Source organism: Ictidomys tridecemlineatus, chromosome 2, assembly GCF_052094955.1.
Source record: "Ictidomys tridecemlineatus isolate mIctTri1 chromosome 2, mIctTri1.hap1, whole genome shotgun sequence".
Classification (NCBI taxonomy): Eukaryota; Metazoa; Chordata; class Mammalia; order Rodentia; family Sciuridae; genus Ictidomys; species Ictidomys tridecemlineatus.
Window position 1 is genome coordinate 211,505,209 of NC_135478.1, and position 13,404 is coordinate 211,518,612.

General features: G+C 41.3%; 1 protein-coding gene across 1 annotated transcript in view; it reads left to right on the forward strand.

Moving 5' to 3' along the window:
* Positions 1-2,149: 2,149 nt before the first annotated feature.
* Akr1b10 (aldo-keto reductase family 1 member B10) overlaps positions 2,150-13,404 on the forward strand; it is a 30,775-nt gene continuing 19,520 nt past the window's right edge. The window contains exon 1 of the mRNA XM_078040568.1: positions 2,150-2,191. Within this exon, the coding sequence (XP_077896694.1) occupies positions 2,165-2,191 (27 nt within the window). The 5' untranslated portion in view covers positions 2,150-2,164. The remainder of the gene's footprint in view (positions 2,192-13,404) is intronic.

Below are 13,404 nucleotides of genomic sequence, written 5' to 3' on the forward strand. Positions count from 1 at the left end.
AGTGGGAGTGCTGGGGGATGCTGGGGTCCTGGGGGCGGCTTGTCACAAGTTCATGGCTAACCTCAGCAACTTTGTGAGATCCTGTCTCAAAATAAAAACAAAAAAAGGACAGAACAGGGGAGAAGGGGGTGAGGAGGGGCGGGGGGGGGGGTGAGGGGGGATGGAGGGGCGGACTGGGGCTCAGTGGTAAAGCCCCATGGGTTCAATCCTCAGTACCCTCCCCCAGCACAAAAGAGTTCCTCCATGTCTTCTCATAACTTGATTGATCATTTATTTTTACGCTGAATCATTATTCCACTGTCTGTACCACAGTTTGCTTATCTGTTTGCCAATTGTAGGTCATTGTGGTTGCTTCTAAGCTTGGGTGACTATGAACAACTCATAATTTCCTGTTCATCATGAGTCAGCAAATGCAACATAGCTTGTCACCAGTTCATGGCCAACCTCAGCAACTTTGTGAGATCCTGTCTCAAATTAAAAATGAAAATGGACAGAACAGGGGAGGAGGGTGGTGTAGTTCAATGGTAAAGGGCTTCTAGGTTTAATCCCCAGGATTGAAAAGAAAAAGTGCTTAAGCAAATTGCAGAAACTTTGTAGAAAATAAATCTTAGGAAATTCATATATGTGATTAAGTTGGTTATAAATAATACAGACAGTTAAGGTTATTTGGGGCTTTTCTAAGGTCAAATTTTAATATATGAATATAAAATAAGAATCTAATCCTCTATGACGAAAGCAACAAGGTTTTCTTAGAACATTGATCTGTTTAAATTTTTTTTTTCAGTACTGGAGATTGAACTCAGGGAACTCTACCATGAAGTACATTCCCAAACATTCCTAGTCCTTTTTATGTTTAAATTTGAGACAGGCTCTCACTAAGTTGTTGAGGCTGGCTTTGAACTTGTAATCCTCCTGCCTCAGCCTTCCAAGTCACTGGATTAGAGGCATATGCCACTGTGCCCAGCTACAAGATAATTTCTTGTCTTTATTAGGTTTTCTTTACTTAGGGAAACTAAGTCTTAAAAAATTCAGTTTGTTTAATACCTCTGTTTTAAAGTCTTTTAAGTGATTGATTTATAACTCTAATTAAACAAATATTATCTTAGGTTATTATGATATATATATATATATATATATATATATATATATATATATATATAACTGTATATCTGCGACATACACATGTATGAATATGAGGGATAAATATGTTTATCTGAGCTTTGTTAGGCAAGACTGTTGCAGTGGTGCACTCCTGTTATACCAGCAACTCTGAAGGATCCAAGTTCCAGGGTAGACTGGACAATTTAATGAGACCCTGCTTCAAAATAAAAATTAATAAGTACTGGGAATGTAGCTCAGTGGTAGAGCTCCCTGGGTTCAATCCACAATACTGAAAAAATATTGTTATGCAAAAGTGGTTTCAATATAGGCAACGTGGTTCAGTAAGTGCTGTCCTCATCATCGTCCTTGTCCTTGTCTTGTCCTTGTCCTTGTCTTGTCCTTGTCCTTCTCCTCCTCCTCCTCCTCCTCCTCCTCCTCCTCCTCCTCCTCCTCCTCCTCCTCCTCCTCCTCCTCCTCCTCCTTCTCCTTCTTCTTTTGGTTGTGTTGTTGTAGGGTCAGAGGAGGCAAAGCACTGAAGACAGCAGGAAACAGTTTTATTTGGCTGCATCCAGGTTCAGAGGACACTGCTTTTGCTGTAATCAATCAATCCCCTGAACCCCGATTCAGGCAGTTTCAGAATTTTATACCCAGCATGTAAGGGGAGGGGCTCAGAAGTTCACAGTCTGCAGAAGTTCACATAAAGCAGCTTTTTCTTTCACTGTTTTGGGCAAGTTAACCCTTCAAGGACAACACCTGAGAAGGGGAGAGCTTCTTCTCCCCTGTCTTTCCTCTCCCTCTAGCTGTTACCAGGGAGCCCAACTGTTAACTTCTCTTATCTTAGAAGTGTAGACATCTCTGTGAAGCCCAGCTCAAGGCCAGAGGCCTTGTTTACACATTTTTATAAACATGAATACATGTTTGTTTAAAACTAGCAAGAGGGTGTCCAGTACCCTCTTTATTCCGGGCCAGTGGCCAAGTAAAACAGGGAAACTCAAAAATTGGAAGTTTATCTACGTTGAACTCTTTGGTAGAAACTCTTTTGCTGACAGCTCTAAAATTAGCCATGGTGAAGATCTCTGGAGAATCCCAGGTAAGACTTTTCTGTGGAGAAAGGGGGTGCCACTACAGTGTTTTGTTTTGTTGGTGCTGCTGGGGATTGAACCCAGGGCCATGTGCATGCTAGCTGCTAGGCAAGCACTGTACCACTGAGCTATGTCTACATCTGTAAATCTCACCAGCCCTTATTTATTTATTTGTTTGTTTGTTTGTTTGTTTGTTTGTTTATAGGCAGGATCTTGCAAATTGCTTAGAGCCTTACTAAGTTGCTGAGGCTGGCTTTGATCTCATGATCCTCCTGTCTCAGCCTCCTGAGCCTCTGGGATTACAGGCATTGGGCCACTGCACCTGGCTGCTGCTGCTTCTTTTGGAATGCTGTCTTCTATACAAAACACACTGTATCTGGACATTAAATACATAAAATGGTCAATGAAACTTTGGGTGTTTCTGCTGCTTGTATTTGGTCTGCATCTATTTGCTTTGACTAAGTAAGCATTTATTATTGAATATGAGAGATCCATTTATACATCAGATAATAAATTTATTTATATTCCTTAGCATTGTTTCCTAGACTTATTAGAAGTCTAAAACTCTGTTTTGATTTTTTTTTAATCAGTGCTGCTATGTAGACCTGTAATTATAGTTATCCTATGGAGCCATGGATTCTGAATTTTGTTCAAAAGGTAAAACTAAATATATGTATTACAGGTGCAGGCCTTTAATCCTATCTACTTGGGAGGTTGAGGCAGGAGGATCAAAAGTTCAAGGTCAGGGCTGGGGATGTGGCTCAAGTAGTACCGCCCTTGCCTGGCATGTGTGCGGCCCGGGTTCGATCCTCAGCACCACATACAAACAAAGATGTTGTGTCCAATGAAAACTAAAGAATATATATTAAAAATTCTCTCTCTCTCCCTTAAAAAAAAGTTCAAGGTCAGCCTGGGAAAATTAGTGAGACCCTGTTTCAAAATAAAATTTTTATAAAAGTCTGAGGGTATGGCTCAGTGACCAAGCATCCTTAGGTTCAATTCCCAATACCACCAATAATGACACTAATACTAATACACCAAAATGCAAAGATTAGGAGAACACTTTACTAAGCTGGTATCCTCTGAACTAAAATTTTAGTAGTGATAGCCTTTTTCAGGCTTAGATAAAAATAGTCAATTTAGGTGGGAATTTATTTTGTCACTTAATATTTTGTAACAGAATAAAAGTAACCTGTTATCAATAAGTTATATAGAGAGAATTTATGATATTCTTTATTCTAAGATGGAAATTTAATTAATTAGTCAATTAATTTTGCAGTCCTGGGGATAGAATTCTCTCTACCACTGAGCTATATCACCAGCCATTTTCTTTTTTTATTTTGAGACAGATTATTGCTAAACTGCCCAGGCTGACCTTAAATTTGCCATCCTCTAGCTTTGACCTCCTGAGTAGCTGGGATTACAAGCATGCATCATCAAGCCCAGCTAAAAAATTATTTTTCTTGGTTTAGAACTATTAAACAAACAGAATATACATTTGACCTTGCTAATTTTATTTTGTATTTTCCATGTAAAATTTTATAACTATTGCCTGTTAGTGTTTTGCAGAAGGACAACTTAATATTAACAGGACACCCTGAGTTAATTTGAGATAACAAACCACCACCTACAGCAAACACAGGATATGACACTGATCCCTATTATTTACTAATATTGTCACCAATTAAATGAAAACCATTGTAAAAATTACAGAAGTTAAAAATTAAACCTACCTCCAAGTTGGAGACAAAGTTAAGGGAATTAAAAGGGCTAAGAATGAATAGCCAATATTTTGACCCTTGTCTTTCAAGTTCAGCCAGAATACAGGGAACAATGGGACCCACCTAAGTGCCCTACTACTTTGGTGAATCACCTGACCTCCTGATCATGAGGACCTTAAAGAAAGGAAGCCAATCAGTGTGCATCATTAATTCTCTCAAGAGGAGGGTCATTGGACAGGGAAGCATCCCTAAAGATACCAAGGGAAGTCACGTGGTCAAGAAGACCCTGACCTGTTCCCTGCATATGGAATAACTGGTAGAGGAAAAAGAACGGAGGTGTGAGGCAGCTTCTCACAGGTTCCTAATGTAACTCCTGAGGAGTCTTGGATTATCTTTGCAGTATGAAGGAAAGAGGTTAACTTTTTGGCCACCATACAGGTCACCTACTTGATCTTGGACACCCAGTAGGGAAGTATGACCAAAGACAAATGTGTTAATATGAGGGTCATACATGAATATTTGTGTGTGTGTGTGACTAAACTCAGGGGTGCTCTACCACTGAGCTACATCTCCAGCTCCTTTAATATTTTGTTTTGAGACAGGGTTCACACTGTTATTAATCCTGGCCTTGAACTTTCGATCCTCCTGCCTTAGCCTCTAGAGTCCCTGGGATTACAGGCCTGCACCACCCTGCCAGGCTATGCACAGGTCATTGTCATGGGCCAGCCATGGGCTGTGTGCGTGAGCTGTGAGCACTTTGAGCGCACAAGCAGACTGGACTCACGTTGCTGCTCTGTCTGGGCTGTGCACGAATGAGTCTTTTTTGCTCACTCTGCCTTTTGATCCCACACAGGCCCTGAGATGGGTGTGACTTGTCAAGATGTCACTCAATCTGCTGACCACAAGACATCACAAAGCTAGACTCAATCCCTGGAAGCTTGACCCTTCATCTTATTTGGGAAAAACAATCCATTAATCCTCCCTTTGTGTGTCCCCCCTATATAAGAGTAAAGAATTCATTTGGGTCAATCTCTTTCCAACAGACCCCTAAGGTCAAGAACCATCACTGGAGCCTAAGAAAAAGGTACTTTCTGTCTGTGTGTGTGACTGTTTGTGCCAACCCAAATTCACCTGGAATGACCCTGAATGATCTAGTTGCATGTCATGGCAGATAATTAAAAGGAAAAGACAGTGGCTCCCCCTTTTTAAAAAATTTAATTTGTTATTTACGACTGCAGAATCACGACAATTCATATTATACATATAGAGCACAGTTTTTCATATCTGTGGTTGTACATAGAGTCATATCCTTCATGTCTTCATACATGTACTTAGGGTAATGATGTCTATCTCATTCCACTGTCTTTCCTACCCCCATGGCCCCTCCCTTCTCCTCCCTCCCCTTTGCCCTATCTAGAGTTCCTCTATACCTCCCACGCCCCCAACCACATTATGAATCAGCATCCTTAAATCAGAGAAAACATCCAGCATCTGTTTTTTTGGGGATGGGCTAACTTCACTTACCATTATACTCTCCAACTCCATCCATTTACCTGCCAATGCCATGACTTTATTCCCTTTTATGCTGAATAATATTCCATTGTGTATGTATACCACATTTTCTTTATCTGTTCATCTACTGAAGGGCATCTACGTTGGTTCCCCAGTTTAGCTATTGACAGTGGCCCTTTTATATTTATATCTATATGTTGAGAGCTATATTTATGTTCTTATTTTTATTTACACTTTTCATAGTACTGGGGATTGAATATAGGGGTGCTTTACCATTGAGCTACTTTCCCAGTCCTTTTTATTTTTATTTTTGAGACAGGGTCTCACTGAGTTGCCTAAGCTGATCTCAAACTTGCAATTTTCCTCCCTTAGCTTCTCAAATCACTAGGATTATAATCCTAGTGGCACCATGACCAACTACCGTAGTCTGGCTGGGCTGCCTAAGTCCAGCTGGGCAAAATAACCAAGAGGGGACAAGCAACTTGAAGGTTGAAGCAGGAACTACTTTATTGCAAATGATCTCAGCAAGAACTGAGAACTCAAAGTAGCGGACACCCAAGGTAGCAGGAGCCACTTCTCTTCCAGACCGCAGAGGTACATATACCCAACTAATTACACACAGCTTAACTTAATTGATATCATCTAGACACAGCAGTCAGTCATTCATTAAGGAGTCCTCATCATCTTTTTTTTTATCTAAAGAGAGAGAGAGAGAGAGAGAGAGAGAGAGAGAATTTTAATGTTTATGTTTCAGTCATTGGTGGACACAACATCTTTGTTTGTATGTGGTGCTGAGGATGGAACTCCGGGCAGCACGCATGCTAGGTGAGTGCGCTACTGCTTGAGCCACATCCCCAGCCCCCTCATCATCTTAATGGCTCGCTGGTGTTGGCTCACTAACCACTCCTCCTAGCATACTGCCAGGCACCATCTTAACTTGGTTGTGGCCCTCATCAACCAACTATAGGCTCTCTATTTAGACAGAAATAAGAAAATGACTTATTTTCTCATGGCAAATTTTTTTTTTGTGTGTGTGGTCTATACTCATGAAGCTATTTAAAAGAATATAGGACCCCCGCTACATGATTTGTTTAGTTGGACATCTTATGAATTTGATTCCCTTTTATATTATTTTGAAATTTATAATGGTACTTCTGTGTTTAGACTTAAGCATCTGACAATTTTTGCTAATATGCTTCAGCCATTTTAAAAAAAAATGACTACACCTCCAGGCCAAGAAACCTGCAACGCCAGATAGGCTGACATTCTAATTCTCTCAAGATCCAGCAAAAGCTGAGCATGGGGTGCATGCCTATAATTCCAGAGATTTGGGATGCTGATGTGGGAGGATCACAAGTTTGAGAGCAGTTTCAGCAGCTTAGCAAGGCCCTAAGCACCCTGGGTTTAATACCTGGAAAAAAAGATGGGGGAATTAAAATAAGGACTTAGACTCCTCACTTTCACCTGCAAATGTCCTATGAGGTGGCCAAAAGAAGAATAAAAGACTTGCAGCATCTCTTCAGGGTGCTGTGGCACATGCTTGTAATCCCAGTAACTCTGGAGGAAGAGGCAAGTATCAAAAGTTCAAAGCCAGACTTGGCAACTTATTGAAACCCTGTCTCAAAAAATTTTTCAAAAAAGGTCTGGGATGTAGCTCAGTGGTAGAACACCCCTTGGTTTAATCCCCAGTATCTAAGATTCTGCCTCCATTTGACTCCTTTGCTTGGAGTCACCTTAGATTCTAGGAACAAGGTTTGACATCTTGTAAGGAGGCTCCCCATCCCAGACAACAGCAACTTTCTTATCTTTCTTATCTTACAAGTTATCTCCTGACCAATCCTGAGATAATGATGGACCACACCTGATCGAGCTCATCTTCTATGCAGACCCCAACACTTGCCCTCATTCCTCATTCTGTAAAACCTCAAAGTCATTGTCAGTCCCTGGAAGACAAGGCTAAGGATATTTTATGTGCATGTACAAATATGTAACAGCAAATTCTATCAATATGTAATATTGTAGCTATGCTGATTAAAGTTCCTTCTATGCTTTTCAAAAACAAAACAAAACCCTTGGAGTACACAACATAAAAAAGTGAGCTCTAGTGTATGCATGGACTTCATTTCATAATATTGTATTAGTATATCCTGTAAACTTAAAACTGTCACTCAGCCAGGAGTGGTAGTACAGACCTGTAATCTTAATGACTCGGGAGGCTGAGGTAGGAGGATTGTGAGTTTGAGGCCAGTCTCAGCAATTTAGTGAGAACTTGTCTCAAAATAAAAAGGGCTGAGAATATAGCTAAGTGGTAAAGTACCCTGGGGGATCAATCCCCGGTACCAAAAACAACAACAACAAAGCTTCCTCCCAAAATGAAGTCTATTAAATAAACAAGGAAAGAAGGAGGCTAACCAGGTGTAGTGTCCCATTCCTATACTCCCAGTACTTGGGAGGGCCAACTGGATAGATTACTGGAGCTGGAGAATTCAAGACAAGCCTGGGCAACATAGTGAGACTCTGTCTCTTAACAAAACAAAGACTCAAGCAAGGCATGGTGGCACACACCTGTAATCCCAGTAACTCTGAAGGCTTAAGCAGGAGGATCATGAGTTCAAAGCCAGCCTAAGCAATTTAGTGAGGCCCTAAGCAACTCAGCGAAATCCTATCTCAAAATAAAATACAGAAAAGGGCTAGGGATGGGCTTCAGTGATTAAATGTCCCTAGATTCAGTCCCTGGTACCAAATAAATAAATACATAAAAGGTAAAAAGGGCTGGGTATGTGGTTCTGTGGTTCAGTGGTAAAGTGTGCCTGGGTTTAATCCTTAATAGCAAAAATAAATAAAAAGCCAAATTAATTAATTCAGAAGAAAAACATGCACATAGTAACAGTAATGAATACATAATAATGAATACAAGGGTTTTTTCCACATTTTTATTGGTGCATTATTTTTGTACATATTGATAGGATTTGCTGTTACATATTTGTACATGCACATAAAACACGAATCCAGTTTTTATACCAATAGACTTATAAAATATGTATAATAAATATACATAATTTCTTTAATGGAAAAAGGAGCCTGTTTACTGTAACAAAATCTGAAATAACCAACTTACAAAGAAGAAAGCCTTATTCTGGCTCATAATTTAGGAGGCTTCAGGTCACAGTTGGTTCCATTGCTTTTGGGCCTATGATCAGGCAGCACATCATGGCAGGCACATGAGGTGGATGAAGTTTATCATCTCATGGCAGCCAGAAAGCAAAGCAAAGAGAAAGAGAAGAGGCCAGGGTCCCCACATCCCCTTCAGGGGTATACCCTCATAGGACCCAAAACTTCCCACTAGGCCCTACCTCTTAAAGGTTTCCATCACATTTCAGTTGTGCTACACTGAGGACCACACCTTGAACACCTGGGCCTCTGGGGGACATTCCCTATTCAAATGATAGCAGAGCCCATAAAGGAAGAAGTTCTAGAGCCTACAAATGTCCTACCCAGCTGTGAAACACACTGCCCTGCAAACTTGAGTACAGACCTGCACCCTGCCTAAGGGTCAGTTGGGAAGGACCTAATTGCTTACACAAAACTGGCATGTTAAGAAGGAGGGGGTCTAAGATAAGTCATTTCAGAGGAAATTTGGGTGACAAAACTGCCAAGAAGAATTTTTTTAAAAGTAGAAATTGGATGAGCAGGAGTAAAGCTGACGGGAAGCCAGGATATTTTCTAATTTGAACGGGAAGCTGGGATCAGAGGAACTGAGGAGTTTGGTCTCCCTATAAAGGAAACAGCTAGACCTGGCACAGATGGATTCCTGTAGGCCAAGACCAAGGCCAAGGGACAAGTGTCCTGAGGTACGGGGATGCCAAAGGGAGAGTCTCTGCTCTGGCTGGGTACAAACTGAGCAGTCTTAGAAAGCACTTACGGTCTTCCTGTTTTGCAACGACTCAGGAAGGGCTGGGCATGGAGCCCAGTGGTAGGAAAAGAAATAGGAAATAGTTCTGGCAGAAAGCTTCAGTATGTTCCATTTCTCCTTCTCCTTCTTCCTCCTCCTCCTCTTCATTATTATTATTATTATTATTATTATTATTATTATTATTATTGGTACTCCCTGGGATTGAACTTAGAAACATATCACTGAGTTATATCCCCAACCCTTTTTCAAGGGTTGAAGCTTATCATACCATGGCAGATGAGACAGCGTCTTTCTAAATTGTCCAGGCTGGCTTCAAACTTTCCATTCTCCTGCCTCAGCCTCCTGAGTCACTGGATTATAGGCATGTGCCATTGCACCTCATTTTCTTCTGTCACTTCTAAGAGACTGTTAGCTGGACTTACATCCATTGCCGCAGTCTGGCTGGGCACAATTCAGGAGCCACTTGTCAAAAGAAACTAACTTTATTTTTAGAACCACACATGCCAAACAAAACAGCTCCTCAGGAAAAAACCCTCAGAGCCCAACTGCCACCACCGGCTTCCCACAAGCCTCTCACCCCCACACCAGCCTCTCCACCTCTCCCAATCCTCCTGCTCTTGAGGCCGATTGGCTGGGTCATGTGGGCGGAGCCAAAGAAGTCCCCCAATGAGCAGCTCCGCAGAGGAGCCAATCAGCTAGATGTTGCTGGGGCTGCTGTGAGCCAATCATCAGCTGGCAGTCTGAAGGGTGGGGAAACAGCCCAATGAACATCACCGCAGAGGAGCCAATCAGCTAGATGTTGCTGGGGCCACTGTGAGCCAATCATCAGCCGGCAGCTGGAAGTTTGCTGGCAGCTGGAAGTTTGCTGGGGCCCCTTTGGCTGTGGCTCTCAACATCTCCCCCTCTCTGTTTAAACAACAAGCATGTGGCTTAGGGACCGTGCCTGCCTTAGGTTGTCCAATACTACATATGGTCCTTACCTGTCATCGGATGAGCTGACCTCAGGGCATCAGCCTCCTGTCTTAGATTGGTACCATTGTAATTGGATCTTACCCGTATTTGAATTTTGGGTGGATGGACCATGGTTGAGGATAATAGAACTCCTAAATAATTAATTGGAAAATTTAATTGTACTTTATCTATTGCTATCTCTAGATTATAATTTTTTAATAAGTTTGTAAGTGTGGCATAACATTCTAGCAATGTGTTTTTAGCTTTGTGTGCTAATAATACATCATCCATATAGTGAAATATTTGTAGTTCAGGATTTTGATTTCTAAGTGGCTGGATTACTTTGTTAACATAAATTTGACACATAGTTGGGCTGTTAGCCATCCCTTGAGGGAGTACTTTCCATTCATATCTCTGATCAGGACCTTCATGATTCAGTGCAAGGATAGTAAATGCAAAACGTGGACTATCCTCAGGATGAATTGGAATTGAAAAAAAAAACAATCTTTAATATCTATAACTAAAACATACCAAGTTTTTGGCAAAGCAGATAATTGAGGAATCCCCGATTGAGCAGGTCCCATAATAACCATCTCATTATTAATGGCTCTTATCTTGCAATAATCTCCACTTACCAGATTTCTTTTTGATGACAAAAATGGGGGTATTATGGGGAGATACAGAAGGTTATATATGTCTTTCTGCTAATTGTTGTTTGACCAGATCATGGGCTGCTTGTATCTTTAGTCAGGGGCCACTGAGGAACCCATACTGGTCTTTCTGATTTCCATGTAATTTTTATTGTCTCAGTGGCCCTTTGTGAAAATCCAACCCATGTCTGTCTGTTCCTTGATCTATTTGTATTGGTGCTGCTATACCTTGTTCTTGTTTTTCTAATCTTTTTCCTTTTCTAAAACCTTGTCTAGCCATAATAGTGGGTGCATTTTGATTGATGTTATTTGTTAATGTCAAACCTAATTGATCTAGGACATCTCGTCCCCATAAATTTACGGGAAGATGATCCAATACATATGGCTGTATAGTTCCTTCACATCCTTCAGGATCCTTCCAATCTAATACCATTGCACTTCTATGGGGATTAGTCGCCACTCCTAGGCCTCGAAGCGTTTGAGTGGCTTGTTGTAATGGCCAATGTTTTGGCCATTCTTGACGAGAGATGATGCTAAGATCTGCACCTGTATCCAGTAGCCCATTAAATTCATGTCCTTGAATATTTAGTTGTAGCATGGGGCGAGAATCTAATTTAAAGAAAGCATAGCCCAATCTACACCTGTGGAGCCTAATCCCCTGGAACCTCTTTCTACAGTATGACTGGAAAATTTATCATGTAGGCTTGGTATTATTAGTAACTGTGCTATTCTATCTCCTGGTGAAATTACTGATACACCCTTTGGAGAACTGGCTATAATTTTTATTTCACCTTCATAATCGGGATCAATTACCCCAAGACTTATCATAAGTCCTTTTAGAGTAGAAGAGCTGCGTCCCAATAATAAGCCTACTATTCCTTGAGGAAGAGGTCCTTTTACCCCTGTGGGAATGATTTGAACTCCCATCTCTGGAGTTAGTTCTGATCTGGCGGAGGCGCAGATGTCTAACCCTGCGCTCCCTCTGGTTTGTCTGATGAGGGATCTGATGGACAATGTGTCCTCGGCACTACCCTGATGGGGTTGCTGGGTTCCTCCAGTGCTCCGTATATTTGTGGTTTGGGGCCCCGGAGCATTAGGCCCCCCTGTCCATTTTTTGGCAATGGAGCCCGATGCCTTTCTCCATGATATCGTGGATAAACACTTGGTCCTTGTTCGTTTTTTGATAATGGAGTACCCTCTATGGTGGTTTGAGAACGGCATTCATTAGCCCAATGTGTCCCTCTACGGCATCGTGGGCAAATACCCGGTATTCTACTCCTTTGATACCTAGTTTTGTTAAACCCTCCTCCTATGGGACAATTCCTTTTAAAATGTCCTGTTTGTTCACAATTGTAGCATGTTCTTGGCCTGGAATCTAAAGCTTGTTTTACTGCAGCTGCCACAATTTGCCCTTGTTCATTAATGTCTCTGGCATCTAAAGCCTGTTTTACTGCAGCTTCCATGACTTGCTCTTGTTCATTAATGTCTCTTCATAATTTAATATATGTGTTTAAATATTCATGTTTCCATGGTCTAATGATATCTCTGCACCAATGATTCGCTTGGTCATAAGCCAGTTGTTTTATTAATGGCATTGCTTGTTCTGTACTCCCAAAAACTCTGATAGCTGTTTGAATAAGCCTATCTACAAATTCAGCGTAAGGTTCATTAGCTCCTTGTATTACCTTAGATAATTGACCTTGTAAACCTCCATGTCCTTGTAAAGTCTTCCATGCCCTAATCGCCTCTACAGCAATTTGTGAATATATGCCAGGATCATATGCAATTTGTTGCTGCTGATCCTCATAAGGTCCCTTTCCTAACCACATATCTAGATTTCTCTGAGGATAACCAGCTGCTGCATTTCACCTAGCCATCTCCTTGCAAAATTCCTCATTGGCAACCTTCCATAACAGGTATTGACCTCCATTTAGCACAGCTTTACACATATATTAGCCCAATCTGCTGGCATCATGTTCAAGTTGTTAATGGATTCGACCAAGCTTACAGTGAAGGACCATAGGTTGTTACAGCCTCTTTTAGCTCCTTCACTGTTTTGAAATTTAAACCCTGGTAAATTCGCTGCCCTCCTACCTCAAATACAGGGCATACTTGAGATCCTGTCTCAGGATCCCAACTATCAACTGCGGGGGTTGGGAGCCTCCTAGCATATGGAGGTGGTGCTGTTGATTGGACACTTATGCCCTCTGGTGATAGAATGGTGTTAGTAGCAGTCTCCTGTAGAGGTGGCACTGTTGGTTGGACACTTATGCCCTCTGATAGAAAGGTGTTAGTAGCAGTCTCCTGTTGTAACTTTTCCCCTGATGGCTTTTTCTGCTTTACACTTTCTTCCTCTGTCTGACTAGTTCAAGAGACCTTCTGTTTTACTTGAATCTTTTCCTCTGTCTGACTAACTTGAGAGACCTTCTCTTTTACTTGAATCTTTTCCTCTGTCTGATTAACTTGAGAAACCT